Raw genomic sequence first — 26629 nt, forward strand, 5'->3', positions numbered from 1 at the left:
AAAAGTAGCAAATCAAATTTAAAAGTGTCCAGTTGTTAAGTTATTGATGAAACAACACGACATTATGAGATATGTAATGGGAGTTCTTCCACACAGCGCGTTGTCGCACAGCACACGTCAACGAGCTAGCCTAGCGAAAACAGTTGGCAGTGTTCTCAAAGCTGCTAAAAATGAAAAGCGAGGTGTCTCACCAACCTGTTTTGGAGTGAACGGTGCTGCTATTCAGTACTGTCGCGGCCAAGTGAGGGTCACAGACGACGTTGTCCTCCTGGCCGAATCCAGACCACAGTCTGTGGATGATCACGTCCCTAACAGCCCCCGCGCCGCTGCTCGTCACAGAAAGTATGGAGCGGTAGTCCATAACTTCTGCAAAACGTTGCTAAGAACTACTTGGAATTGTTGCAAACAGTGTGGTCAGTCCGCCGTTTGCACCAGAGCCTCTACTCGGGGTGTGGAAAGTCTCAAACAGTCCACACATTCCTAAACAGGAACTACATACGTCAACACATACAGACTTTTTTTCTTTTGTTTTGTTTGTTGTTCCGAGTGCAGTCCAGCTGTGCTACGCAGTTTAGCTGCAGGCTGACGTTTCAAGCGTTGACGACTTGCATGTTTCGATAGAATACGGGAAAAGTGCTATTGTTTTTGTTGCCAAGAGCAACAAATGCTATAAAATCTATTTACAAACATACAGCACATTTTGCAAAATGAAGAATGTAAGTGGCTTACTTTGCTTTGATTCCCATTAGTTGTTAAATATTTTTTTTCAAATCCACATCAGCTAATTACTTAAATACGGAAACCACAGACTTTCTTGCAGGAAGTGAACAAAAAGTGAGGGTGCTTAAATACTGTCACGACTATTTATTAGTATTTTACAGAAAATTATTCATTCATATCATTTAAGATCAGAAATATCTAAACAACTGAAAAAAGTTGAGTCAGGTACAAGTTCAATGTGCCCCATCTGCTGGAGACCATGAGTAGTGAAGGCTTTATTGCCCGTCAAGTGAACGTTTGTGATTTTATTTTTTTAAGAACCGGAAATAACTCATGGTTTTCATTTCATAACATGATATGCGGGGCATCCTTATATGATAGTGGAATTGTGTATATTTCTAATTCTGTGAAATGTCAGTTGATCTTTTCCCTCCTTTAGTTTATACACTATATATAACATTTAGTATTAAAATTGTGCGAAATACTTCTACAATCAATACTTTTGACGGATCCAAAAATTATGGCTTGTGCTGTAGTAAGACTCCAACAAATCAACTACAGGGTAAAACAGAACATTATGTGCACTGATTGGTTTGTTTAATCTGTTACAAAATGTTCAGTTTAAGCAAAGCAAAGCAAGTTTATTTATATAGCGCATTTCAGACAAGGTAACTCAATGTGCTTTACATGATTAAAAGCATTTAAAAAGGGGAAAAAAACATCTTATAAACATGTAAAACAAAGAGAAAAAAATTACAATTAAAACATCGTACAGTGCAAGAAATATTTTTTAAAAGTGGAGATGCTCTAAAAAGCATGGGAAAAAAGAAGAGCTTTTAACCTGGACTTAAAAACATGCACACTTGGGGCTGATGTCACTTCTGTTGGCAACTTATTCCATTTGTGTGCAGCATAATAGCTAAATGCTGCTTCACCGTGTTTACTTTGGACTCTGTGTTCCACTATTTGACTTTAGTCTGTCGATCTCAGAGCCCTACTGGGTTTATATTCCATTAGCATTTCATTCATGTATTCAGAACCTAAACCATTTAGTGATTTATAGACCAGTAGCAAAACTTTAAAATATATTCTAAAGCTGACTGGAAGCCAGTGTAAAGACTTTAGAATTGGAGTAATATGCGCTGACCTCTTTGTTCTGGTCAGAACCAGAGCTGCAGCATTCTGAATGAGCTGAAGCTGTTTAATGTTCTTTCTAGGGAGTCCAGTCAGAAGACCATTACAATAGTCAAGTCTACTTGAGATAAAAGCATGGATGAGCTTCTCCTGGTCTGCTTGACACATGCAAGCCTTCACTCTGGATATGTTCTTCAGATGGTAGAAGGCAGTTTTAGTAATTGATTTGATATGACTGTTGAAAGTCAGGTCGGAGTCAATCAGAACACCAAGGTTTCGGACTTGGTCTTTGGTTTTTAAAGAGAGTGATTCCAGGTAGTGGCGGAGCTAGACTTTTATCCTTGGGTTGGCCAAGGCTATTTCAGGGGGTCCCAGACAATGACAAAGAATTTGTTTCTCGACCAATGAATTGCAATCAGTCTCGAAATGTTGCAATGTACATACTAAGCACACAGAAGATGAGGTTTGTGCGCATAAATGAAAGTTTATTAACAATGTACACACAAACACAACTTTAACAACTGCAACAATTTTTCAATAATCGCAGAGTAACCCGCTCACACGGTTATCCACTCATACACACTCACAATTTCCCACTCACAGATACTCACACCCAAGCTATTCACCCACACTCTCTCTGTCCACCTTACCGTTACCCGACTTGCTTCTCTTTAAAAAGAAGTTATATATCTTGTCCCCCTGTATTTTCATTTCTCACGGACCCTATGAAAAAAATAAATAGGCCAGTTTTGTTACACTTAGCATCACTTACAATTGCACAATGTTATCAAATCCCCACTTCAAGCCTAAAAAATGTCAAGGGAAATAGGCCACTGTAGATGTAAGTTTAATATTCAAACTTTCCGCTACTCAGTGGTTCCCAACTGGTTTCACCTCAGGACCCAAAATTTAACTTAGTCATCAAGCCACAACCCAAATTTTTGACATTCTTTAGCAACTCAAATATATTTCACAGAAAAAAAAAATAGCCCAGTAATACAAAAGCCTTTATGCACTGTCGAAACCATGAAAACAGTTGATATATATTAGGCTTTACACGATCAGGATTTTTGGGGCCGATCAGCGAGTTTAAAAGAACGATAACTGAACACAAGATGGAGGAATGTGTCCATTTAAATGACCTGTTCATTTACTGTATATACTTGTGTACTTAATTGCTAAAAAAATTATATTTACAATAAAAAATGTGTATTTGTTCCTCTATTTACGCCAGTGAGGCACAGTGACAGAACAAATGCATGGTCTTCTATTAGCTGGCAGGAAGTAAATACAGTAATTAATGTATCCACTTTTTGTGACATTTTTGTTTGTTGGTGTGCCGTGAGATTTTTCAATTGTAAAATATGTTCCTTGGCTCCATAAAGATTGGAAATCACTGCTCTAGTCAGATTGTGTATTCTAATCAGTCAGGTCAAACCAACATTACATGACAGAAATACTGGGTGCTAACTTACTGTAATTAAATTACTTTATTTTTAATTAAATTACTTCACCCACACCGAAACTTTAGAGCATGATTCGACAGAACGGTGGCATGTTTACGTCCAACCGTTCGTGCTAGCAGTAGCTTGCTAGGCTACATAACATTTTATTGCCTGCTTGTGAGCCGTATCGTATTAAAAGTACGTGAACATACGTCAAGCAAGTCTTAAACGAACGTCCTCTCTTGTCCTGAGCACCGGTGACCACCAACACACGTTTTCCCCCATTTGGTCCTTATAATACAGTCGGCTCGCTCCACTCTTGTTGTCGTCGCCACGATAAGAGTGTATCCGGTCGCATTTGAGTTGACAAGATAATGCCCAATGATCGTAAAAAACAGGATACGGTGGTATCGGAATACAAGATTTTATTGCAGTACTCTGACAGTGCAATCGTGAAAGAGCAAATTTGTCTTGTAGTTTGATCCGGGCATTACGTGTTGCCTGCCTTAGACGTGTTGTCTGTCTCTCCATCACCACAGACTTTTTTTTTTTTTTTATAAATAATTGGCCATCAGATATTTACAGTACGACGTCAAAAGACACGTGACAAGGCTAAAAATAAACTAGCTTTTGGATTCAAATATACTGTGCGCGCGGTGACGCGGAGTAAATGTCTTTTGCGGAGCCGATAAATGATCGGCGAATTATGACATTATTATGACAAGCCGATCAGCATAAAATGCTAAATATCGGCCGATACCGATTGGTCCGATAAAATCGGTGTGGTGTAAAGTCTAATATATATATGAAACATGAACATGACAAATATGAAGGCACACCTTTTATAAAGTAAATAAAAGGGTAGACTTCTTTTTTTTGTAGTTAAAAAAGGAAGACTTCTTGAATAAAATAAAATAAAACAGACAAATAAAAAGGCTGAATTCACTTGAATTACAGGTAGGCTGTACCTATTTTAAACAAGCTAAATTGATGATACTGGGGAAAACAGCAACACTTTTGACACTGTAGCGGTGTCAGTTTTTAAGCTTTTAAACAAACATATCAGGATACAGACATAAAAAGGGCAAAACGTGAAGGATAATCCCCCAGCCTCTTTCACATTATATTTAATTGAAGCCAACAGAACATGAAACAGCTAGCTGGCCGATTGCTTGCAAGTTCCATTCCTCTAAAATCATTGGAGAAACACGTCAATATAAGCAGCAACCCGAATTACATGTACACGTTAATGTGGAGTGGCTGTTGGAAGCTGACACTGGTCATGCGTAGACGCCATGAGATGTAACTTGACCATGTGCCCGTGTTTGTGTGTGCCAGTGGGCGAGAGAGACTGGCACACTGCACTGACTGCTTATTGAAACACTGCATGCGCTGGGATATAGGTTTTCGTTTTTACCACCATGAGATGTAACTTAATGCTAACTTTAGCTTCTAGCAAAAATGATCTATCTGAACAAAAAAGTGATTTTAAACAGTGACTCATTAGGACACCACTGTAAAACTTACTTTAGGATGAGGTCGTGACGTAGAGTAGCTCTGTGGCGATTCTTCTTCTTTTCCTCATAAATGTGGATTACAACTCTCTGTGGTACATAGCGCCAACTACTTTACAGGAGGGACTTAGGAGTCAAAAGGCGTCACTAATTTCAAAATCCAAACAGCTCCTTTTGACAAAACGTGCGGCGCCGTGATATGTCAATCATCTGGGGGGGGGGGGGGGGGTCATCAGATTTCAGGGGGGTCCAGTGTTAACCCGGCCTTCAGGTATTTACTAACAGCAATCCTCTTTTCTTTATTGCCACAAATAATTCTCAGTTTTGTTGTAGTTTAATTGAAGACAATTTTGGCTCTTCCAGTTATTTATCTGTTTTAGACACAACACCTCAATTGAACTGTAGTCATCTGGAGACACTGCTAGATATAACTCTGTGTCATCTGGATTGCTATGATAGTCAAAATTAAAGAGAAATGGATTCCATTTTGACTCTTCCCACAACCACCCACCCAGTGGCAAAATTGCATCGAAAAACTGCTTTAACTGTTTTAAGTGTACGTTTTTCTAATAGAAATCATTTGTAATAACACAAACTCAAAATTGCTCATAGGGATTTTGTCACAAAACAAGGTCAATTTATTCTACATATCTGTTACCTGGTTTGATGAGATCAAAGGCCTACGCTCACGGGTAAGTGAGATCTACTGTATAGCGGAGTTTGTAACTGTTACGGTCAATCAGGTTTACATCACAATATAATAACTGACCTTACACGGGGACCCCTCTGATACACTTGGCAATGGGACAGTGTAATCAGATGGGTGTCACACTGTCCCAGCGCCACCCCACAGGGCCTTGTGGCTGCGTGATATAGCCTACTGTGCTGCTCATCAAATCATCCATAACATCCATGAAGGGAGTCGGGTCTTCCCCTCCTTTTCAACCTCATAGGATTTAAGATATAAGATATTGCATTTTCTAGCTTCAGTAAACTACCATGCGCACTCTACAGCAGGTATAAGCTTTTTCATAGTTATAGCCTCCATTCTCTACTAGTGTGACCGAAGCAGTGAAAAATGGAGGAACTGCCGAACAGCATTGCCACAAGTTTTGCAAGTCACAAAGACATCGAAGCCAATTTGAAATGGCATCTACTAAAGGCAAAAAATCCATTGTAATGAAACTGTCATAAACTAATGCTTTATTGGGTTATGATGTATTGAATTGAGGCAAATAAATATTCATATTGTACGTATGAAGGAGTTTTGGGGCCACATAGAAAAGAGAAAAAGGGGGAAAAAAAAAGAATCTGCCAAAATGTATTGATCCTATGAGAATGAACTTTGAACGTTCTGAGAAAAGAATAAACTAGTAGTGTTTTTTTTTTTTTGGATGGGAGGGAGTGGTCTCAAAATATTGCAACAATTGTCATTTTAAAGAGTGATGTCAGAATTCCCAAACAAATGTCACAGAATAGTCTGTGATCAGTAGACACTTTTTTTTCCCGACAAACCCCTCATATATCAATCAAGTATGATCATTAAATACTCACTTGTGATATTATATTGTAATGCCCTTGTATGTGGTCAAGAATGTCACAGTTGCTGATGCACTGCAGTTGCTTTTTTACCACGAGTGGTAACAATGCAAATTCATGCAGTTGCTGCTATCGGCTGCAACTCACACCCAGGCACTCAACACACACACTCTCTGACTCCAACATTTAAGCAGCAGTAGGTAGCGACACGCTACATTTACTCCGTTACATTCACTCAAGTAACATTTTGGATAAATTGTGCTTGGCAGTAGTTTTAATGAATCATACTTTTTACTTTTACTTGAGTATCTTAAGAAGAAATGGTATTCTTACGCCATTACAGTGATCTACATTTGACTTGCTACTGTCTTTCGATCGAAAATTGCATGCGCGATCTATTTTCAGACTTACGATTTCGACGTCGCATCGGGCGCCATTGCTGCAATTCAACGTTACCACAGTGATGTCTGACTCAAGTTTACCAATCAAATGACACGAGAAAGTCCGCACGCAAAGTCTTCTATTGGGCTTCATGAGCCAGTCAAAGTGACTTGTGACAGCCGCGGGCGACTCGTGTATACATTACAGACTACAAAAAAAAAATATTTCAGCCCACTTCTAACTCGAGAAAACACCTTGCAGTAAATTGAAGATGTTTTTGCTGTGGCTTTGGTTGTGTATATGGCAACGTTAGCCCTATTTTATGGTCACAAGTAACTCTAAAAGATTCATCTTCTGGGGGACGCTCTGTTCTCTCTCTCTCTCTCTCTCCCCCCCTCGGTCACTTTCGCTCTCTCACACACACTTTATCAATAAATCTGCTCAGCAAACAGCTTCTTCATTCAGTAATTTTACTGGATAAAGCAAATAATGTTTGTGTAAGGGCCTACGCATGTGTTGTTGGTTTTGGGCACTTAAAAACTGAAATGGTGGCAGGTGTGTATGGACTCCCATTGAACATAAGTTTGAATGTGATTTGCTACTCCTGAACACAGCCACATGCCAGTTATAAGGAGTCCATCCTTGTGCAACCTAATTTGTTTATTTTATTTAAACTTTATTTAACCAGATAAAACACCAATTAAAACAGAATATCTATTTTGCAATGGTGACCTAGCCAAGAAGGCAGCAGGTTAAACGTCAAGTCCAAGTCAAGTCAGTTGTTTATTTTCACCTCCCCTCTCAAGAAGATACAAAAATAAATCAGTTGAGTTGGACAAATTCTAGGTCACATTAATGGTGGAAAGGTTTTACAAATATTTTTTATCTTGGCCAAAATTCTTTTACATCACAAAAACCTGGCATTTGAACAGGGCTATGTGTCCTAAGCTACGCCCTGTAGTTCCTGTGTTGGCGCTTGGGTGACGCTTTGCGGCTCTCTCTCTCTCTCTCTCCTCCTCCCTCGCTCCCTTCCCAGTAATCATCACTACTCTGGCCGCGCACCTGTTATCAATCAGCCTTCATCATCACCTGCATTTAAGCCTGCCAGATCCAGGACTCCTCTGCCAGAGTATTAACATTCACCCGTGGTACACCGGCTCTGTAGTCGCACGTAAGCTACGCCTTGTTTGCATTGTTCTGATCTCCATGTTTTTCCTCGTCCTCAGTGCTCTTTCCGTGTTCCCCGCCTTGCTGACCTCTTCAACCACGCCGCCAAGCCGTCCAGGTGCTCACGTCACCGCCTCCCACACGTTTGCAGTCTCGACGACCCGCCATTACGGCTCAACGGTATTACTCCAAATTCCTTCTCAATAAATCATTCTCCACAAACGTCTTCTGCCTCCACTTGCTTCTGGGTCCAGTTAAAACTAATACCATTGTGTCGTGACAACGTGTGTACTTTTGATATCCACTGCAGCCTTGTTCCTGTTTTTGTAATCTGCCTGGTGAGCCTACAGTATTGTGCTGTTTAACAAGGGGAAACAATATACTATAAGAACCTTGCTTGGAGCTGCATATACCTTAATTTGTTATTTCATAAATATTTTTTTATAAATATTTGTTTTAAATTAAGGGATATTGTTCATCAAGAGCGACACGGTGTACGACTGGTTAGAGCGTCTGCCTCACAGTTCTGAGGTCCGGGGTTCAATCCCCGACCCCACCTGTGTGGAGTTTGGATGTTCTCCTGCGTGGGTTTTCTCCGAAATCCCAATCCCAAAAACAAGCATAATAGGTGAATTGAAGACTCTAAATTGCCTCTAGTATGTGAGTGGGAATGATTGTTTGTTTATTTGTGCCCTGCGATTGGCTGGCGAGAAGTTCAGGGTTTACCCCGCTTCTTGCCCAGAGTCAGCTGGGATACGCTCCAGCACACCCATAGTGAGGATAAGTGATATGGAAAATGGATGGATGGATATTTTATTTTATTATTTTGTATTTTATTTGATGTTTATGCTCTGATTTAAGTTACTCACTAGTTACTAAGTATGTGATTATTTTCTTACACTTACTCAAGTAATTATTTGGAGGACTACTTTTTATTTTTACTTGAGTCATATTATTCTAAAGTAACAGTAGTTTTACTTGAGTACAATATTGGGCTACTCTACCCACCTCATCTTTGCTGACATCACAACCGCCTATCAAGTTATGTAAGTTAAGATGAAAAAATAGAACTGTTTTTTTGTGAACACATTTCACAGAACCTGATATTTTCCATCCATCCATCCATCCATTCTCTACCGCTTATCCGGGTCGGGTCGCGGGGGCAGTAGCTTCAGCAGGGACGCCCAGACTACCCTCTCCCCAGCCACTTCATCCAGCTCTTCCGGGGGGATCCCGAGGCGTTCCCAGGCCAGCCGAAGGATGTAGTCTCTCCAGCGCGTCCTGGGTCGTCCCCGGGGTCTCCTCCCGGTGGGACATGCCCGGAACACCTCACCAGGGAGGCGTCCGGGAGGCATCCGAATCAGATGCCCCAGCCACCTCATCTGGCTCCTCTCAATGCGGAGGAGTAGCGGCTCTACTCTGAGATCCTCCCGGATGACCGAGCTTCTCACCCTATGTCTAAGGGAGAGCCCGGACACCCTGCGGAGGAAACTCATTTCGGCCGCTTGTATCCGGGATCTTGTTCCTTCGGTCACGACCCACAGTTCATGACCATAGGTGAGGGTAGGAACGAAGATCGACCGGTAAATTGAGAGCTTCGCCTTTCGGCTTAGCTCTTTCTTTACCACAACGGACCGATACAAAGTCCGCATCACTGCAGACGCTGCACCGATCCGCCTGTCGATCTCCCGTTCCATTCTTCCCTCACTCGTGAACAAGACCCCAAGATACTTGAATTCCTCCACTTGGGGCAGGATCTCATCCCCGACCTGGAGATGGCATGCCACCCTTTCCCGACTGAGGACCATGGTCTCAGATTTGGAGGTGCTGATTCTCATCCCAGCCGCTTCACACTCGGCTGCGAACTGCTCCAATGAGAGTTGGAGGTCACGGCTTGATGAAGCCAACAGAACCACATCATCTGCAAAAAGCAGAGATGCAATACTGAGGCCACCAAACCGGACCCCCTCTACGCCTCGGCTGCGCCTAGAAATTCTGTCCATAAAAGTTATGAACAGAATCGGCGACAAAGGGCAGCCTTGGCGGAGTCCAACCCTCACCGGGAACGAGTCCGACTTACTGCCGGATATGCGGACCAAACTCTGACTCCGGTCGTACAGGGACCGAACAGCCCGTATCAGGGGGTTCGGTACCCCATACTCCCGAAGCACTCTCCACAGGACTCCCCGAGGGACACGGTCGAACGCCTTCTCCAAGTCCACAAAACACATGTAGACTGGTTGGGCGAACTCCCATGCACCCTCGAGGACCCTGCCGAGGGTGTAGAGCTGGTCCACTGTTCCACGGCCAGGACGAAAACCACACTGCTCCTCCTGAATCTGAGATTCGACTTCCTGACGGACCCTCCTCTCCACCACCCCTGAATAGACCTTACCAGGGAGGCTGAGCAGTGTGATCCCCCTGTAGTTGGAACACACCCTCCGGTCCCCCTTCTTAAAAAGGGGGACCACCACCCCAGTCTGCCAATCCAGAGGCACTGTCCCCGATGTCCACGCGATGTTGCAGAGGCGTGTCAACCAGGACAGCCCCACAACATCCAGAGCCTTTAGGAACTCCGGGCGAATCTCATCCACCCCCGGGGCCCTGCCACCGAGGAGCTTTTTAACTACCTCGGTGACCTCAAACCCAGAGATAGGAGAGCCCGCCTCAGAGAACCCACACTCTGCTTCCCCATGGGAAGGCGTGTCGGTGGAATTGAGGAGGTCTTCGAAGTATTCTCCCCACCGACTCACAACGTCCCGAGTCGAGGTCAGCAGCGCCCCATCCCCACTATACACAGTGTTGGTGGTGCACTGCTTTCCTCTCCTGAGACGTCGGATGGTGGACCAGAATTTCCTCGAAGCCGTCCGGAAGTCTTTCTCCATGGCCTCACCGAACTCCTCCCATGCCCGGGTTTTTGCTTCAGCGACCACCAGAGCTGCATTCCGCTTGGCCAGCCGGTACCCATCAGCTGCCTCAGGAGTTCCACAGGCCAAAAAGGCCCGATAGGACTCCTTCTTCAGCTTGACGGCATCCCTCACCGTTGGTGTCCACCAACGTGTTCGGGGATTGCCGCCACGACAGGCACCGACCACCTTACGGCCACAGCTCCGGTCGGCCGCCTCAGCAATGGAGGCGCGGAACACGGTCCACTCGGACTCGATGTCCCCCGCCTCCCCCGGAACATGAGCAAAGTTCTGTTGGAGGTGGGAGTTGAAACTCCTTCTGACAGGGGATTCTGCCAGACGTTCCCAGCAGACCCTCACAATACGTTTGGGCCTGCCACGTCGGACCGGCATCTTCCCCCACCATCGGAGCCAACTCACCACCAGGTGGTGATCAGTTGACAGCTCCGCCCCTCTCTTCACCCGAGTGTCCAAGACATGCGGCCGCAAGTCCGATGACACGACCACAAAGTCGATCATCGAACTGCGACCTAGGGTGTCCTGGTGCCAAGTGCACGTGTGGACACCCTTATGCTTGAACATGGTGTTCGTTATGGACAATCCGTGACGAGCACAGAAGTCCAATAACAGAACACCGCTTGGGTTCTGATCGGGGGGGGCGTTCCTCCCAATCGCACCCTTCCAGGTCTCACTGTCATTGCCCACGTGACCATTGAAGTCCCCCAACAGAACAATGGAGTCCCCAGCGGGAGCGCTCTCCAGCACCCCCTCCAAGGACTCCAAAAAGGGTGGGTACTCTGAACTGCTGTTTGGTGCATAGGCACAAACAACAGTCAGGACCCGTCCCCCCACCCGAAGGCGGAGGGAGGCTACCCTCTCGTCCACCGGGGTGAACCCCAACGTACCGGCGCCGAGCCGGGGGGCAATAAGTATACCCACACCTGCTCGGCGCCTCTCACCATGGGCAACTCCAGAGTGGAAGAGAGTCCAACCCCTCTCGAGAGGACTGGTACCAGAGCCCCAGGTGTGTGTGGAGGCGAGTCCGACTATATCGAGTCGGAACTTCTCGACCTCACACACCAGCTCGGGCTCCTTCCCTGCCAGAGAGGTGACATTCCACGTCCCTAGAGCCAGCTTCTGTAGCCGGGGATCGGATCGCCAAGGTCCCCGCCTTCGGCCACCGCCCAGCTCACACTGCACCCGACCCCTATGGCCCCTCCCACAAGTGGTGAGCCCATGGGAAGGGGGACCCACGTTACCCTTTCGGGCTGTGCCCGGCCGGGCCCCATGGGTGCAGGCCCGGCCACCAGGCGCTCGCCTTCGAGCCCCACCACCAGGCCTGGCTCCAGTGGGGGGCCCCGGTGGCCCGCGTCCGGGCAAGGGAAAACGAAGTCCATTGTTTGTCGTCATCATTAGGGGTCTTTGAGCCGTGCTTTGTCTGGTCCCTCACCTAGGACCTGTTTGTCATGGGTGACCCTGCCAGGGGCATAAAGCCCCAGACAACTTAGCTCCTAGGATCACTGGGACACACAAACCCCTCCACCACGACAAGGTGACGGCTCAAGGAGGGGCTGATATTTTCCATGAATCGAAATCTTTAAGACTTGGATATAGCAACAAATTCACTCATGTGGCTTCACCTGCTGGAAAACACAAACATTTTAATGTTTTAAAGTCCAGGAACCCCTCCTTGAGCTGTCACCTTATCGTGGTGGAGGGGTTTCTGTCCCGATGATCCAAAGAGCTAAGTCAGGGTCAGCCATGGCAAACAGGTCCAAGGTGAGGGACCAGACAAAGCACAGCTCCAAAGACCCCTATGATGATTGAAACCAGAGGAAAACGTTTTCCTTTGCGGTTCACCGGGGCCCCCCTCTGTAGACAGGCCTGGAGGTGAGGATCGAAGGCAAGCGCCTGGTGACCAGGCCTGCACCCATGGGTCCCGGCCGGGCACAGCCCAAAAGGGTAACGTGGGTCTCCCTTCTCATGGGCTCACCACCTTTTGGAGGGGCCATAGGGGTCGGGTGCAATGTGAGCTAGGTGGTGGCCGAAGGCAGGGACCTTGGCGATCCGTTCCCCAGCTACAGAAGCTGGTTCTAGGGCCGTGGAATGTCACCTCTCTGGCAGGGAAGGAGCCCGAGCTGTTCCGACTAGATATAATCTGGTTCGCCTCCACACAAGGCTTGGGCTCTGGTACAAGTCCTCTTGAGAGGGGTTGGACTCTCTTCCACTCTGGAGTTGCCCACGGTGAGAGGCGCCGAGTAGGTGTGGGTACACTTATTGCTCCCAGGCTCTGCACCTGTACATTGGGGTTCACCCCGGTGGACGAGAGGGTAGCCTCCCTCCACCTTTGGGTCGGGGGACGGGTCCTGACTGTTATTTGAGCCTATGCACCAAACAGCAGTTCAGAGTACCCACCCTTTTTGGAGTCCTTGGAGGGGGTGCTGGAGAGCGCTCCTACTGGAGACTACATCGTACTGCTGGGGGACTTCAATGATCACATGGGCAAGGATAGTGAGACCTGTAAGGGCGTGATTGGGAACGTCTGGAAGAATTGCCTATCAGAAGGAGTTTCAACTCCCAACTGCGGCAGAACTTCACCCACGTCCCCATTGAGTCCAAGTGGACCATGTTCCGCAACTCAATTGCTGAGGCGGGCGACCAGAGCTGTGGCCGTAAGGTGGTCGGTGCCGGTTGTGGCATCAATCCCTGAACCCGTTGGTGGACACCAGCGGTGAGGGATGCAGTCAAGCTGAAGAAGGAATGTTATTGGGCCTTTTTGGCCTGTGGGACTCCTGAGGCACCTGATGGGTACCGGCTGGCCAAGTGGAATGCAGCTTTGGTGGTCGCTGAGGCAAAAACTCGGGCATGGGAGGAGTTCGGTGAAGCCATGGAGAACGACTTCCGGACAGCTTCGAGGAAATTCTGGTCCACCATCCGGCGTCTCAGGAGGGGGAAGCAGTGCACCATCAACAGTTTATAATGGGGATGGGGCACTGCTGACTTCGACTCTGGACGTTGTGAGTCGGTGGGGAGAATACTTCCAAGACCTCCTCAATTATACCAACACCCCTTCTCATGAGAAAGCAGATTCTGGGGTCTGAGGCGGGCTCGCCTATCTCTGGGGTTGAGGTCACTGAGGAAGTTAAAAACCTTCTCGGTGGTAAGGCCCCAGGGGTGGATGAGATTCGCAGGGTATGGGGTACCGAACCCTATGATACGGGCAGTAAGTTGGACTCGTTTCCGGTGAGGGTTGGCCTCCGCCAAGGCTGCCCTTGGTAACTGATTCTGTTCATAACCTTTATGGACATAATCGCTAGGCGCAGCCGAGGCATAGAGGGGGTCCGGTTTGGTGACCTCAGTATCACATCTCTGCTTTTTGCAGATTGATGTGGTTCTGTTGGCTTCATCAAGCAGTGATTTCCAACTCTCACTGGAGCGATTTGCAATAGTGCGAAGAGGCTGGGATGAAAATCAGCACCTCCAAATCTGAGACCATGGTCCTCAGTCACTTACCTGCTAAAGCTACTGCCACCGAAACCCAACCTCGGATAAGCGGACGAAAATGGATGGAAGTGATAGATCTCATGTGGCATTTCTTAGCGTATCAATTCAACAACTAGACCACAAACGGCTATGTGTTTCACAAGTGTTCTGTTCGATTATCCTGCAGCCTCCATAAAAGCAATTAACAAGATGACCAATGAAGACATTTAGGTGGTACAGGAAGCAGGCTGAGGCATCCAGACAATGGCAGCAATCACAGGGGTATAACTGCACTTGTCAGAGGATGCCACCCTCTTGCGGACTCTCTTCAGAGATGTGAAGCTTCGCCCCTCAAAAGCTGTTCGTGCTACAGCAGCTGAGCATGTTTTTCAATTTAACAGCAGGACACAAATATTCATGAATGAATAAAATAATCAAATGTCGTGTGCTGCTAGTGACAATGATTCACCAGATCATCTGGAGGGATAATTATTCAACACTGTGGTTATATAAGTGTAACTGGTGTCACTAAAATGACAGGCGGAAATGTTTGTCAATTTTCCCAATTTTGCATGATGCATCCAAATATCATAAAAAGAAATTATGTACACCAATGTTTTCCATCCAAAGTGAAAAGAGGTGTAGCTGAAAAAGAAAATACAAAATAGACATTGTACTAGATGGTAAATGTTTCACCAAATGCAGGGCAAAGGATCAATGCAAGTATTTGTTTTTCTTTGACATTAGTATTAAAGGGGATCTTATTCTCAATACTTGAAAGCACAAATACATTCAAACCTACAGTAGACTCAAATTATAAAATGTTCATTAAACAACAAAACATACCTTTTTAGAAGACAATTCCTTCCTAATTTCTATAGTAAAACATTTTAATGTTTTTTAAGAAATATTCAACTCAAAATTCTTGAGATGGTGAATTTTATGTTTTTGTTAGGCGTAAAATATTATCCAAATTACTTAAAATAAAAATCATCACATATTTCCCTCTGTGTGGAGTGAATCGATATACAACCCCAATTCCAATGAAGTTGGGGCGTTGTGTTAAACATAAATAAAAATAGAATACAATGATTTGCAAATCACGTTCAACCTATATTTAATTGAATACACTACAAAGACACGATATTTAATGTTCAAACTGATAAACTATTGTTTTTAGCAAATAATCATTAACTTGGAATTTTATGGCTGCAACACGTTCCAAAACAGCTGGGACAGGGTCATGTTTACCACTGTGTTACATCACCTTTTCTTTTAACAACATTCAATAAACGTTTGGGAACTGAGGACACTAATTGTTGAAGCTTTGTAGGTGGAATTCTTTCCCATTCTTGCTTGATGTACAGCTTTAGCTGTTCAACAGTCCGGGGTCTCTGTTGTCGTATTTTACACTTCATAATGGGCCACACATTTTCAATGGGAGACAGGTCTGGACTGCAGGCAGGCCAGTCTAGTACCTGCACTCTTTCACTACAAAGCCACACTGTTGTAACACGTGCAGAATGTGGTTTGGCATAGTCTTGCTGAAATAAGCAGGGGCGTCCATGAAAAAGACGCTTGGATGGCAGCATATGTTTCTCCAAAACCTGTATGTACCTTTTAGCATTAATGGTGCCTAAATGGTGCCTTCATAGATGTGTACGTTACCCATGCCATTGGCACTAAGACAGCCCCATCTTAGACTAAGGCAGCTTTTGGTCGACTTCATTTTTTCAAACAGGTTCTATTTAAATGGTTTCTTGATTTGACCAAAAATGTGATTAGCCACGGTTATGTCATGATTTAAAGGGGACATATTTTTCCAAAAGCAACTTTTTCTAGTATTTGGGATGTAATATTGTCTCTATGGTGCCTCAGTAAACATGTGAAATATGAATTAAAGTCATCCATGCATTCCTAAATTCCAGTCACTAGGGAAAATCTCAGTCTACCTCTCCGCTCCCGAGCAAGCGCCGTCAACATAAACGTGTGCTCTCACAAGTAGGTCTTCTACACAGAGGCAACCAATCAGAGGAAAGGGGCGGTCTTAGCCAAATATGGACAAAGCGGAAGGAAAACTGGTTCAAAATTAAATTTGTCCACACACCACAAATAAGACTTGCTTTATTCTGTTCAATGATGCATCAGTCACTGAAATGTCTGCTAACGACAATACAGTCAGACTGTGCCAGAAGGTATGATTGGACAGCAACTCAAGTCACAGCGAGAGGAGCAATACGTGCCGACTGAGTAAATGGAATGGGAGACGATTCTAAAATGCCAGCAGGACGCTCTTTAAAGGTCACTAAAAGTGGATGGACATTTACAGAGAAAATCTCATCAACCCAAGGTTAAAAAATGCATGGCTGACAAGTTGTGCCATCAGGTTTGACAATGACCTGCTCCTGCAACAATTCAATCCACTGTTGTTGCCCTCTTGGGATTTGGTCTGCAGAGTGCCTAGTGGTGATCGATGACTGATGGCTTCCGAGCAAGCTAAAGTATGTTTCACCACCACTTCCACAGCCCCCGCTCATGGACATCTATCTTCTGTGGTTGTCTGCGCTGTCTCATGCCACCTCGACGAATGAATACCACTGTGTCTTTGAGAAAGAACACATCCATAGGCAGACCCTCCCACTCTTCAATCTCGTTTTACTCCATGGCAAATATGCTCTTTATGAATCCAGCTGAATATGCATACAGAAGTAATTTAATTTTGAGTATAAGAGAATAATAGTACAATATATATATATATATATATATATATATATATAGAGAGAGAGAGAGAGAGAGAAAGAGAGAGAGAGAGAGAGAATAATAGTACTATATAATTCTGGTGGCCAATGTACTGTATATGAGCAGGGGAGGAGGATACACACAGCAGCCATTGGCCATAGCTCCATTTATATGGGCAGTTTATTGAAAAAAAAAATAAAGCACATCCTTACACTAAAGGCTTGACAATAACCCTGACGAAAGAGTTGCAATGTGACCAAGGCAAAGTCACAAAACAAGTGCCCCATTATGTCTGTGTCCACTTTGTTATCTGCATTGAACTCTTGGGACAGAGTTAATTGCTTTCTTTTACACCCAGACACCGTCATATATTTCCTCATTAGCCTAAAAAGCCTTGCATGACTCACTAAGCTACAAGAAGAGCACAAAAGTACATAGACTGAACAACATAAGCCTCTTCACCCTTCATTCCCCCAAAGGCAATACAATCCAAGTACACTGTGGGATCAGAGGAAATTATAGCCAAACAGACAGGTGGGAAAGAGGTTCTGCACTCTCTTCGTCTGTTGTAAAACTGTCCTCACTCTGGACACTCCTCCTCCATCACCTGATACTGTCGGCTCCACAAGCACACTAAATTGCATAATGAATCTCACCCCCCATGAGATGGAGTAAATGGATAATTTGTTGGTTAAATTATTAGCTAGGGGCATATTGCATCATCTAAGGTGTTATCGAGTGATACACTTAATTGGATGCTATCTTTTAGGGGTGTGCAGGGTAGGCCTATCATCATGAATCATAACTCGATCAAATGTAAATTGACTATTTTGGGAAAAAACACTTTTAAACAAACCAAAAATCAATCAACAAATGTTTAAACTATTCTTATTTTCCCCCCAGAATAACCAAAAGCAACAATATTAGTATATAAATAGTAATATATTGCAGTTTTTAAATGGTTATTTTATTTATTAAAGGGAAAATGAACTATTCAAAGCTACCTGGCCCCGTGTGAACACGTAATTGCCCCCCTTGTTAAATCATTAATTAACTGAAAACTTTATTTCCCTGACCACACCGATGCCTGATTGGGTAATCAGACCAATTCAATCAATTCAATTCAATCAAGAAATCACTTAAATAGAACCTGTCTGACAAAATGAAATTGGCAAGACGATCTCAAAAAGGTGGAACAAAATGCCACAATCCAAAGAAATCCAAGAACAGATGAGAAATAAATTGATAAATCTATCAGTTTGGAAAGGGTTACAAAGCCATTTCTTGGACTCGAGAGAACCAGGGTGAGGGTCATTACCCACAAATGGAGAAAACATGGAACAGTGGTGAACCTTCCCAGGAGTGGGCAGCCTACAAACATTACCCCAAGAGCACAACAACGACTCATCCAGGAGGTCACAAAGGAGCCCAGGATAACATCTAATGAATTGCAGGCCTTTCTTGCCTGAGTTAAGGTTAGTGTTCATGACTCAACAATAAGGAAGTGCCTCGGCAAAAATAGCATCCATGGCAGAGTTCCAAGGTGAAAACACTGCTGACCAAAAATAACAAAGCTTTGTCTTACTTTTGCAAAACAAACAAACAAAAAATAAATCATCTGAAGGATTCCCAAGACTTTTGGGAGAATATTCTATGGACTGACGAGATGAAAGTTGAACTTTTTGGAAAGTGTGTGTCTAGTTACAAAAGAACAAAAAAAAGAACATCAAACCAACAGTCAAACATGGTGGTGATAATGTGATAGTGTTGGGCTACTGTGCAACTTCAAGACCTGGACGACTTGCTGTGATTAATGGAACCATGAATTCTGCCCTGTACCAGAAAATCTTGAATCTTAGACCATCAACCACTCAACCTCAAATTTAAGCGCATTTGAGTTCTGCAGCAAGCAGGACAACAATCCAAATACTCCCAGCAAGTCAACCTCTGAATGGCTTAAAAAAATAAAAAATAAATAAAAAAGGTTTTTGAGTGGCCTAGTATAAGTACAGACTTAAATCTGATTGAAATGCTGTGGTATGACCTTAAAAAGGCCGTCCATGTTCAGAAATCCTCCACTGTTGCTACATTAAAACAATTCTGCAAGGAAGAGTGGGCCGAAATATCTCCACAGAGATGTGAAAGACTATAGAAAATGCTTGATTCCAGTTGTTGCTGCTGAGGATGGCCCAACCAGTTATTAGGTTTAGGGGGCCATTACTTTTTCACACACAGCCAGGTAACGTTGAATAGCCCCCCCCCCCCCCCTCTTAATAAATAAAATCGCATTTTATTAATACTTGTGTTATCTACCCTATCGATATTTACATTTGTTTGATGATCTTAAACATGAAAGTGAGGAAAATGAAAAAAAAATGAAAAAAATAATTTGAGAAGTAACATTCAGCCTGTGGTTCACATTACATGACAGACATTTGAACACATATTTCCTGCAAGTTATATACCCAAGATGGCTTACATTTCGACATACAGTATTACAGTAGCCTGAATAACACAAAATACATAACACTTGGGAATTTGAATTACAATACCAAGTTGTTCTGTAAATTGTGGCATCCAAGGAACATGTAATTATTACTCGCAAGAGCCTCACAATTGCGCCGGATAACCACTGATGCGAACAATGGCGCTCAGTTTTTCTATACAATAGCGGGAAAGCGGCGCATCACTGAGTACAGTTTTAGCCACGCCCTCCCGACCCCCAAAAAATGAGGAAAACTGAAATGGTGAAAAACTGTTTAATGCTATTTCTACACAATTCTGTACTAAATTGTTCTCAGTCATTTCTGTTTTAATATAAATTTTATCATAAATTCATAATAATTTCAAAGCAATTCGAATGAAGGGATGTACCATAATTTCTCGTGTATAATGAGTACCCCTCCCTCCAAAAAATTTGTCAAAAGTCAATAGTGCACATTATACATAGGTATAGAGGCAAATGGAAACAACTTTCATATTTTATAAATGTATGCCGCCATCTCGTGGGTATGAAAAACCTGTACACTTTCATTCCAAAATGCCACCGCCACCTAGTGGTTATAAAAAAACATGTACCCTACACTTTCATTACAATATGACAGGGGTACGTATGAATGCATATATGTACAGTTGTGCCCATATGTTTACACACCCTGGCAGAATTTGTGAAATATTTTTTTATTTTTTTTATTTTTTTAATATAAATATGACTGATGACTTAACAACAACCATCATTAATTTCTTTATTGTTGTGTTTTGTTTAATGATAATGCTTTTCTGAAATGCTTGACCTGTCATGAACGGAACAGAGGACAGGACCCAAAGTGCACGACTCCAATACAGATGCACAGTTTCACAAAAGAGAGGTTTAATATACGAGCAGAGGTCGGTACACAGGCAGGCAATCCGAAAAGGCAGCAGTATCCAAAAAACGTGAGGCAAAGAGGCAAGGTCAGAAATCAGAACAGGGTCTCGTCTTACTATGAGTCGGTGACGTGGAAACAATGAATGCTTGAACATGCCAACAAGGTACAGGTGGGGAAGATGCTCTCAGGAGCAGGTGTGTACGAGACAGGGGGAAAACAACAACCAGAACACACACCCATGACATGACCAAAGTTTCATTTGAATCCCATTAAAATAAAATGTGTTTCGCCTGGTCCTTCATGTTTTCTTTAAAGAATTGTACCCATCTTACAAATTCTGCCAGGGTAATCAAACATATGAGCACAACTGTGTTTTTTCTAATTTATGAAATAAAAGTAGGGCTGTGAATTTCAAAATAAGAGCAATTAAATTAAAAAAAAAGGATTACGTGTTCAAATAAAATGCTTAACTTCAGAATAATTTTTAAAAAACTAACAAAATACAGATAATACTTGATGCTTTGATCACATGGCTAGAAGCAAAATCATGCATTGTAAAAATGCATTATACATAGGTAGAAGGGTTTTCCATAATTTTGAGGTCAACTTTGGGGGTGCGTATTATACATGGGTGTACATTATACACGGGAAATTACGGTAATTGTCAACTTACTAAGTTGTCACTGGATACTCTTATTGTTTAATTAATGCATTAATACATAAGCGTAAAAAGCAATTTCTACTTAACCAGCAACTTAAAGGACATTTGTTTTGTTTCATTTAATTAGATCATGACGGGGATATCATGATAGTCCTGCCGAAAATACTGTTTTACTTTGCACTCATAAAGTAAGATCATCATCATCATCATATCATCCGTCTTCTGTACCTTCGAAGGGTCATACAGGGTCGGAAGCTGTCAAGACATGCATCAGCCAATTAAATGTGGCACAAGAGCCCACAGCATGTACACAGCCTGCATGTCTGCCTGATACACAAGTCCCCAAATGCAAACTGTCAAGAACTTGAGGGCAGCAGTCATGACCTTCCGTTCAGCATACATCAGTGCTGAGTATTGTCCCTGCAACAATGCAATATAATAAATGTGACACATTTGAAAGAAACAACTGAAAAAACCAACAACAGAACTTTCCAATGTTGTTCATTAATATCAGTATAATTTCTGCACTGCTGTACTTACATTCAGATTGGTTGTTACTGATTCGAACAAGAAGGAACCATTCAAACCTGATGAATGTTTCTTTCACCATTATGCTTCCTTGTCACAGTTTTCCAGAGCTTTGCCATCCAGTGATTGTCCAAAGCAATGACCCGTATGAAAAGACAGCATACCGCTCTGGCCGGCTAAATCCTGTCCTCCAGCTACTCTTCCTCTTGGATAAACCAGTGCATAGCAAATGTGGCCCTGAAGCATGTACAATACAAAGCTTTGGACATTCAAATAAAGGGGTGCTTGAAGAAAATGAGGAACGAGCAAAACAGGGCGCAAGATGCTTGTTTGAAGCTATACTTTTTAGTCACTTTAACTGCTGAAAATGCTTGTTTAAACAGGAATGGTTGTACAAAAGATACACATTTACTTAAAGGGAACTGCTCCCTTCATAATCTGTTTCTAAGAACATAATGTAATCTCAGTGAACATTCAGTTGAATGAATCTTTGTTTCAACAACTTTGCAATACTACTGTATTTCCTCAGTGTCCAGAAGGGTTTACAGTATTAACCTAACTGCAGAGTATCAAGGGTTTATTTGAAGGAGGCATTTGTTTGAAAGGGGGCCTTCATCTGTAACAAATGATTGTGTAAGAAAACTGTTACTACAGTGTTACAGTACAATGGGATGTGAAATTTACGTAGTTGTGTGTCCTTTTATTATTCGTTGTGACCAGTTGGAAATGCAACTAAAAAGGCAAGCTCTTTGGTAAAGTTATGATAAGACACAAACTTTGTTTTTAACCCATTTCTCGTTGCTTGGTTTGTTCAACAAATAAAGCCCCATTTTTTAACAAAAAATAGTTTTCTTATGAAATGAGAGGAAAACAAAATTGGATTGGTTATGATGAAGAAAGGAATGAAAGACGTTTCTTGTTTACTTCTTTTTTTTATTTACTGGTGAATTACAAACTGACCTACTACCATGATGTTTGATGATTGACCACACTTTGATGGCAATTGACTGAGGGTGTATACCAAACAATGCCCACGCAAAAAGAACTGTGCCACTGAGTGGAAAGTATTTTGAAATACTAAAGGTTAAACCACCTGTTATCTACTGAAGGGGGGAGAGGAAGCTATGTTTATTTTATTTATTTATTTATTGTTTTGAAGTGGAACAGTTGAGGCCATTTAATTGAGGCATACTGTCTACAGGATTAAAGCAGAGGCCAGGTATTTGAGGATATATTGTATGGTACAGTATGTCGCATACAAGCACACTGGTGGGATATGCATTGAAATTGCTGACAAAGTAGCTTTCATGTCTTAGCATTTTTGTTATCTCCTGGTGAGACACTAAGAACTTATTTATTTTATATGATAAATAATGGAAATCGGATTAATACAGTTCCAGGGGTGGGACCTGCCATTATTATACTTTTAAATACTGTACAGGTTATGCTATAAGTAATATTTATGCAATTTTAATTGTCAAGTAAGAACAAAATGAAGTAATACACCTTTCAATCCATCCATCTATCCATCCATCTTCAATTGCTTATGCTGTTCAGGGTCACAGGGAAACTGGAGCCCATCACACCTGACTTTGGGCAATAGGCAGAGTATACCCTGGACTCAACACTAGGCATATCAACAATAAAAATATGAAATGTATAATTAACCTCTGACCAGTACTGCTTCAGGTCAAACAATCATAATTAAGAGTTACAATATATGGACCAAACTGCTTGAGTCGTGTTTTTTTAATAACTGTAGAATAAATGTTGTTGTTGTCGTCCAAATGGGGGAAATAAAGTAGCTGCAAATCTTGGTATCCTGGTTGTGGGTACTTCCAGGGATTTAGATCAAAAAAAGGTTGATCATGTACATACGACAGTTTGTTTTGTTGTACAACCCCAATTCCTTAAATTAAACTTTATTGTTTTTAGCAAATAATCATTAACTTAGAATTTTATGGCTGCAACATGTTCCAAAAAAGCTGGGACAGGTGGCAAAAAAGATTGAGAAAGTTGAGGAATGCTCATCAAACACCGGTTTGGAACATCCCACAGGTGAACAGGTTAATTTCGAACAGGTGGGTGCCATGATTGGGTATAAAAGGAGCTTCCCTGAATTGCTCAGTCATTCACAAGCAAAGATGAGGCGAGGTTCACCTCTTAGTGAACAAGTGCGTGAGAAAATAGTCGAACAGTTTAAGGACAATGTTCCTCAATGTACAATTGCAAGGAACTTAAGGATTTTATCATCTACGGTCCATAATATCATCAAAAGGTTCAGAGAATCTGAAGAAATCACTCCATGTAAGCGGCAAGGCCGAAAACCAACATTGACTGCCCGTGACCTTCGATTCATCAGGCAGCACTGCATCAAAAAACAACATCAATGTGTAAAGGATATCACCACATGGGCTCAGGAACACTTCAGAAAACCAATGTCAGTAAATACAGTTTGGCGCTACATCCGTAAGTCCAACTTGAAACTCTACTATGCAAAGCATCAACAACTCCCAGAAACGCCGCCGGCTTCTCTGTTCCTGAGCTGATCTAAGATGGAACGATGCAAAGTGGAAAAGTGTTCTGTGGTCCGACGAGTTCACATTTCAAATTGTTTTTGGAAATTGTGGACGTCATGTCCTCCAGGTCAAAGAGAAAAAGAACCATCCGGACTGTTATGTAAAATACGACAATGGAGACCCCGGACTGTTGAACAGCTCAAGCAAGAATGGGAAAGAATTCCCACCTACAAAGCTTCAACAATTAGTGTCCTCAGTTCCCAAACGTTTGTTGAATGTTGTTTTTCTTTTAACAACATGATGATGATGATGTAACACAGTGGTAAACATGACCCTGTCCCAGCTTTTTTGGAATGTAACATAAAATTCCAAGTTAATGACTATTTGCTAAAAACAATAAAGTTGATCAGTTTGAACATTAAATACCTGTTCTTTGTAGTGTATTCAATTAAATATACGTTGACCATGATTTGCAAATGATTGTATTCTGTTTTTATTTATGTTTAACACAACGTCCCAATTTCATGGGAATTGGGGTTGTAGATAAAAATCAGCATTTAACCTTGGAACGGGTCAATGTGGAGCATTTTAACAGGCTGGCAAATACGACTCCCTTTTGAAAGCATGAAGGTTACAAGAGCTGCTTAAAAAGCCCAGAATTGATTTAAGGGCTACATGGATCATAGATGTCTCGAGACATTTACAAATGACAAATGTCAGGCAATATCTAAAGGACATTTGTGGCAGTGCTGACATCATAGAGATGGTAGTGACATTGAGGAAGCCTGAGGATAAGTGTTCCTTTTTATTCCGGGTGTGTGTTTGTGCCCGTCGGTCTGGCAAGCTCAAGTCTTGACCTTGCTGCCGATGATAAAGATTGTAAATACCCGTTTGAGCATTCAATTACAGTATTAAATCTAACTTCTACAAGAGTTTACATACAGTAAACTGTTCCTTACCAAGAATCTGCCTTCCCTTAAATGTAACCTGCAATATTGATTGAGTATTGTTTGTTTTGCCCTCCTCCGAGGCAGAAACATGACCAACAAAAATTCATCAGCAAACCTCTGAGGTGTTGTATTATACAGAACCATGTCTAAATAGTCTGTGAATGTGCATTGACTTTTTGCTACAGTTATGTTTGAAAAACCCAAACTTTAAGAAGCCACTTCAATGGACTTACATTGGTCCGGATAATAACATCAAAGGTGCTGAGGGAATAATAAGGGAAGTTCAAACATAGAAAAAAGAGGTGACAATTTCTGCCTGTAACCAAGTGTGGTTTAAAGCTGCTCCACTGCTATCTGGGAATGACTAAGTATACAATTAACCTTTAAAGGTCAGATGACAAAGATGTTATGGGGTCAGTTAAAATTCACATTTGCATTGTTTATATGTTATGTAATACATGCACGTAACTTCCAGCAAGTTTTCAAGTATAGTTTAGCTAAAAATTAGGTTTTTATGACGCATATTGAGCCCTCCCCAAACATACCCGAAGCTCAAGATACCGGGGTGTGGTTACTCTATCCACCGCAAGGGCTACTTAAAGTGACGTTGCAATTGACAAACACAGCGCTCTACACTCTATACGCAATGGCGAGCAAGTTGAGGAGGAGGATTTCGACGTACAGGAGCACCCAACTGAACTTAGAATCATCAAACTGTACATTTTTATTATTAGTCTTTTTTGTTCTCTTTGGCTGTTAGGTCAACCAGAATGGAAGATCTGTATCCCTTTTATGCCGGAACAGTTTTACTGTGTCACAGTGGAGTTCTTAAGCTTCCGCTGTGGTTTCTTAGTGTTATAATTGAGAATCAGAGTCGAACAGAACAAAGTTTCTAGAGGGGTGAAAGAAACAGACAAAAGACAAAGCACTAATTGTAAACAGGATGAGAAGTCATTACATTATCTACAACAATGAAACATTAAATATGAGTGTTGCATGGGGCTGTAGTGCTACACCCTGTGAGGGAAGGACAGGACAAGCTAGAACAGAACAAGGACAGGAGAAGAAGCATGCAGGATAAGGGTCGTGAACCTGGCTGTACAACTGAAGTGGGATGGGATTGACGATGTAAATTATAAGTCTTTACACAAGCAATTTGCATATTCATGAGTTATTTGTCACAATAAGTGAGTGGCCCCACACCCAGTGGAAGAGTCCCAGGGTTGTGTGCCTGCGGACACATGCAAGTGAATTGACACCGTTTTACATGCACAAAGACTGACAGAGGCGTCCTGTAATTGCTGTGCCCGCACCACAGAGGCTGAGGACCCCACCCAATCAATCGAGGGGCAGGATCAGGCCCAGGTGCCTATCCGAGAGCAGCCCGGTGGACGGGACACGTGCCATACCGAGGGACCCAAGGCGGTCCGCCGGCCCCACCGAGGCGCCCCGACAACTGGCCACCCGGTGGGGGCCACAGGAACCCAATGCCCACCCAATGCCAGGCTTGAAATATTTGGGGTGTCAATATTTTTTAGCACGACTATACGTATTATATATTCATATGTTTCAGTG

General features: G+C 42.9%; 1 protein-coding gene across 6 annotated transcripts in view; it reads right to left on the minus strand.

Annotated features, from left to right (window-relative positions):
* The window catches only part of oxr1a (oxidation resistance 1a), a 182522-nt gene that overhangs the window by 64150 nt on the left and 91743 nt on the right, over nt 1-26629 (minus strand). The window contains exon 1 of one of the 6 annotated variants that reach the window (XM_061777066.1): nt 2505-3472. The exons of 4 other annotated variants lie outside the window; for them this stretch is intronic. In XM_061777066.1, the coding sequence (XP_061633050.1) occupies nt 2505-2565 (61 nt within the window). In that variant the 5' untranslated portion in view covers nt 2566-3472. Of the gene's footprint in view, nt 1-195; nt 588-2504; nt 3473-26629 lie in introns of those variants that run through there. One more of the 6 variants, XM_061777064.1, reaches the window with a different exon arrangement.

Source organism: Phyllopteryx taeniolatus, chromosome 6 (genome assembly GCF_024500385.1).
Source record: "Phyllopteryx taeniolatus isolate TA_2022b chromosome 6, UOR_Ptae_1.2, whole genome shotgun sequence".
In the NCBI taxonomy this organism is placed as follows: Eukaryota; Metazoa; Chordata; class Actinopteri; order Syngnathiformes; family Syngnathidae; genus Phyllopteryx; species Phyllopteryx taeniolatus.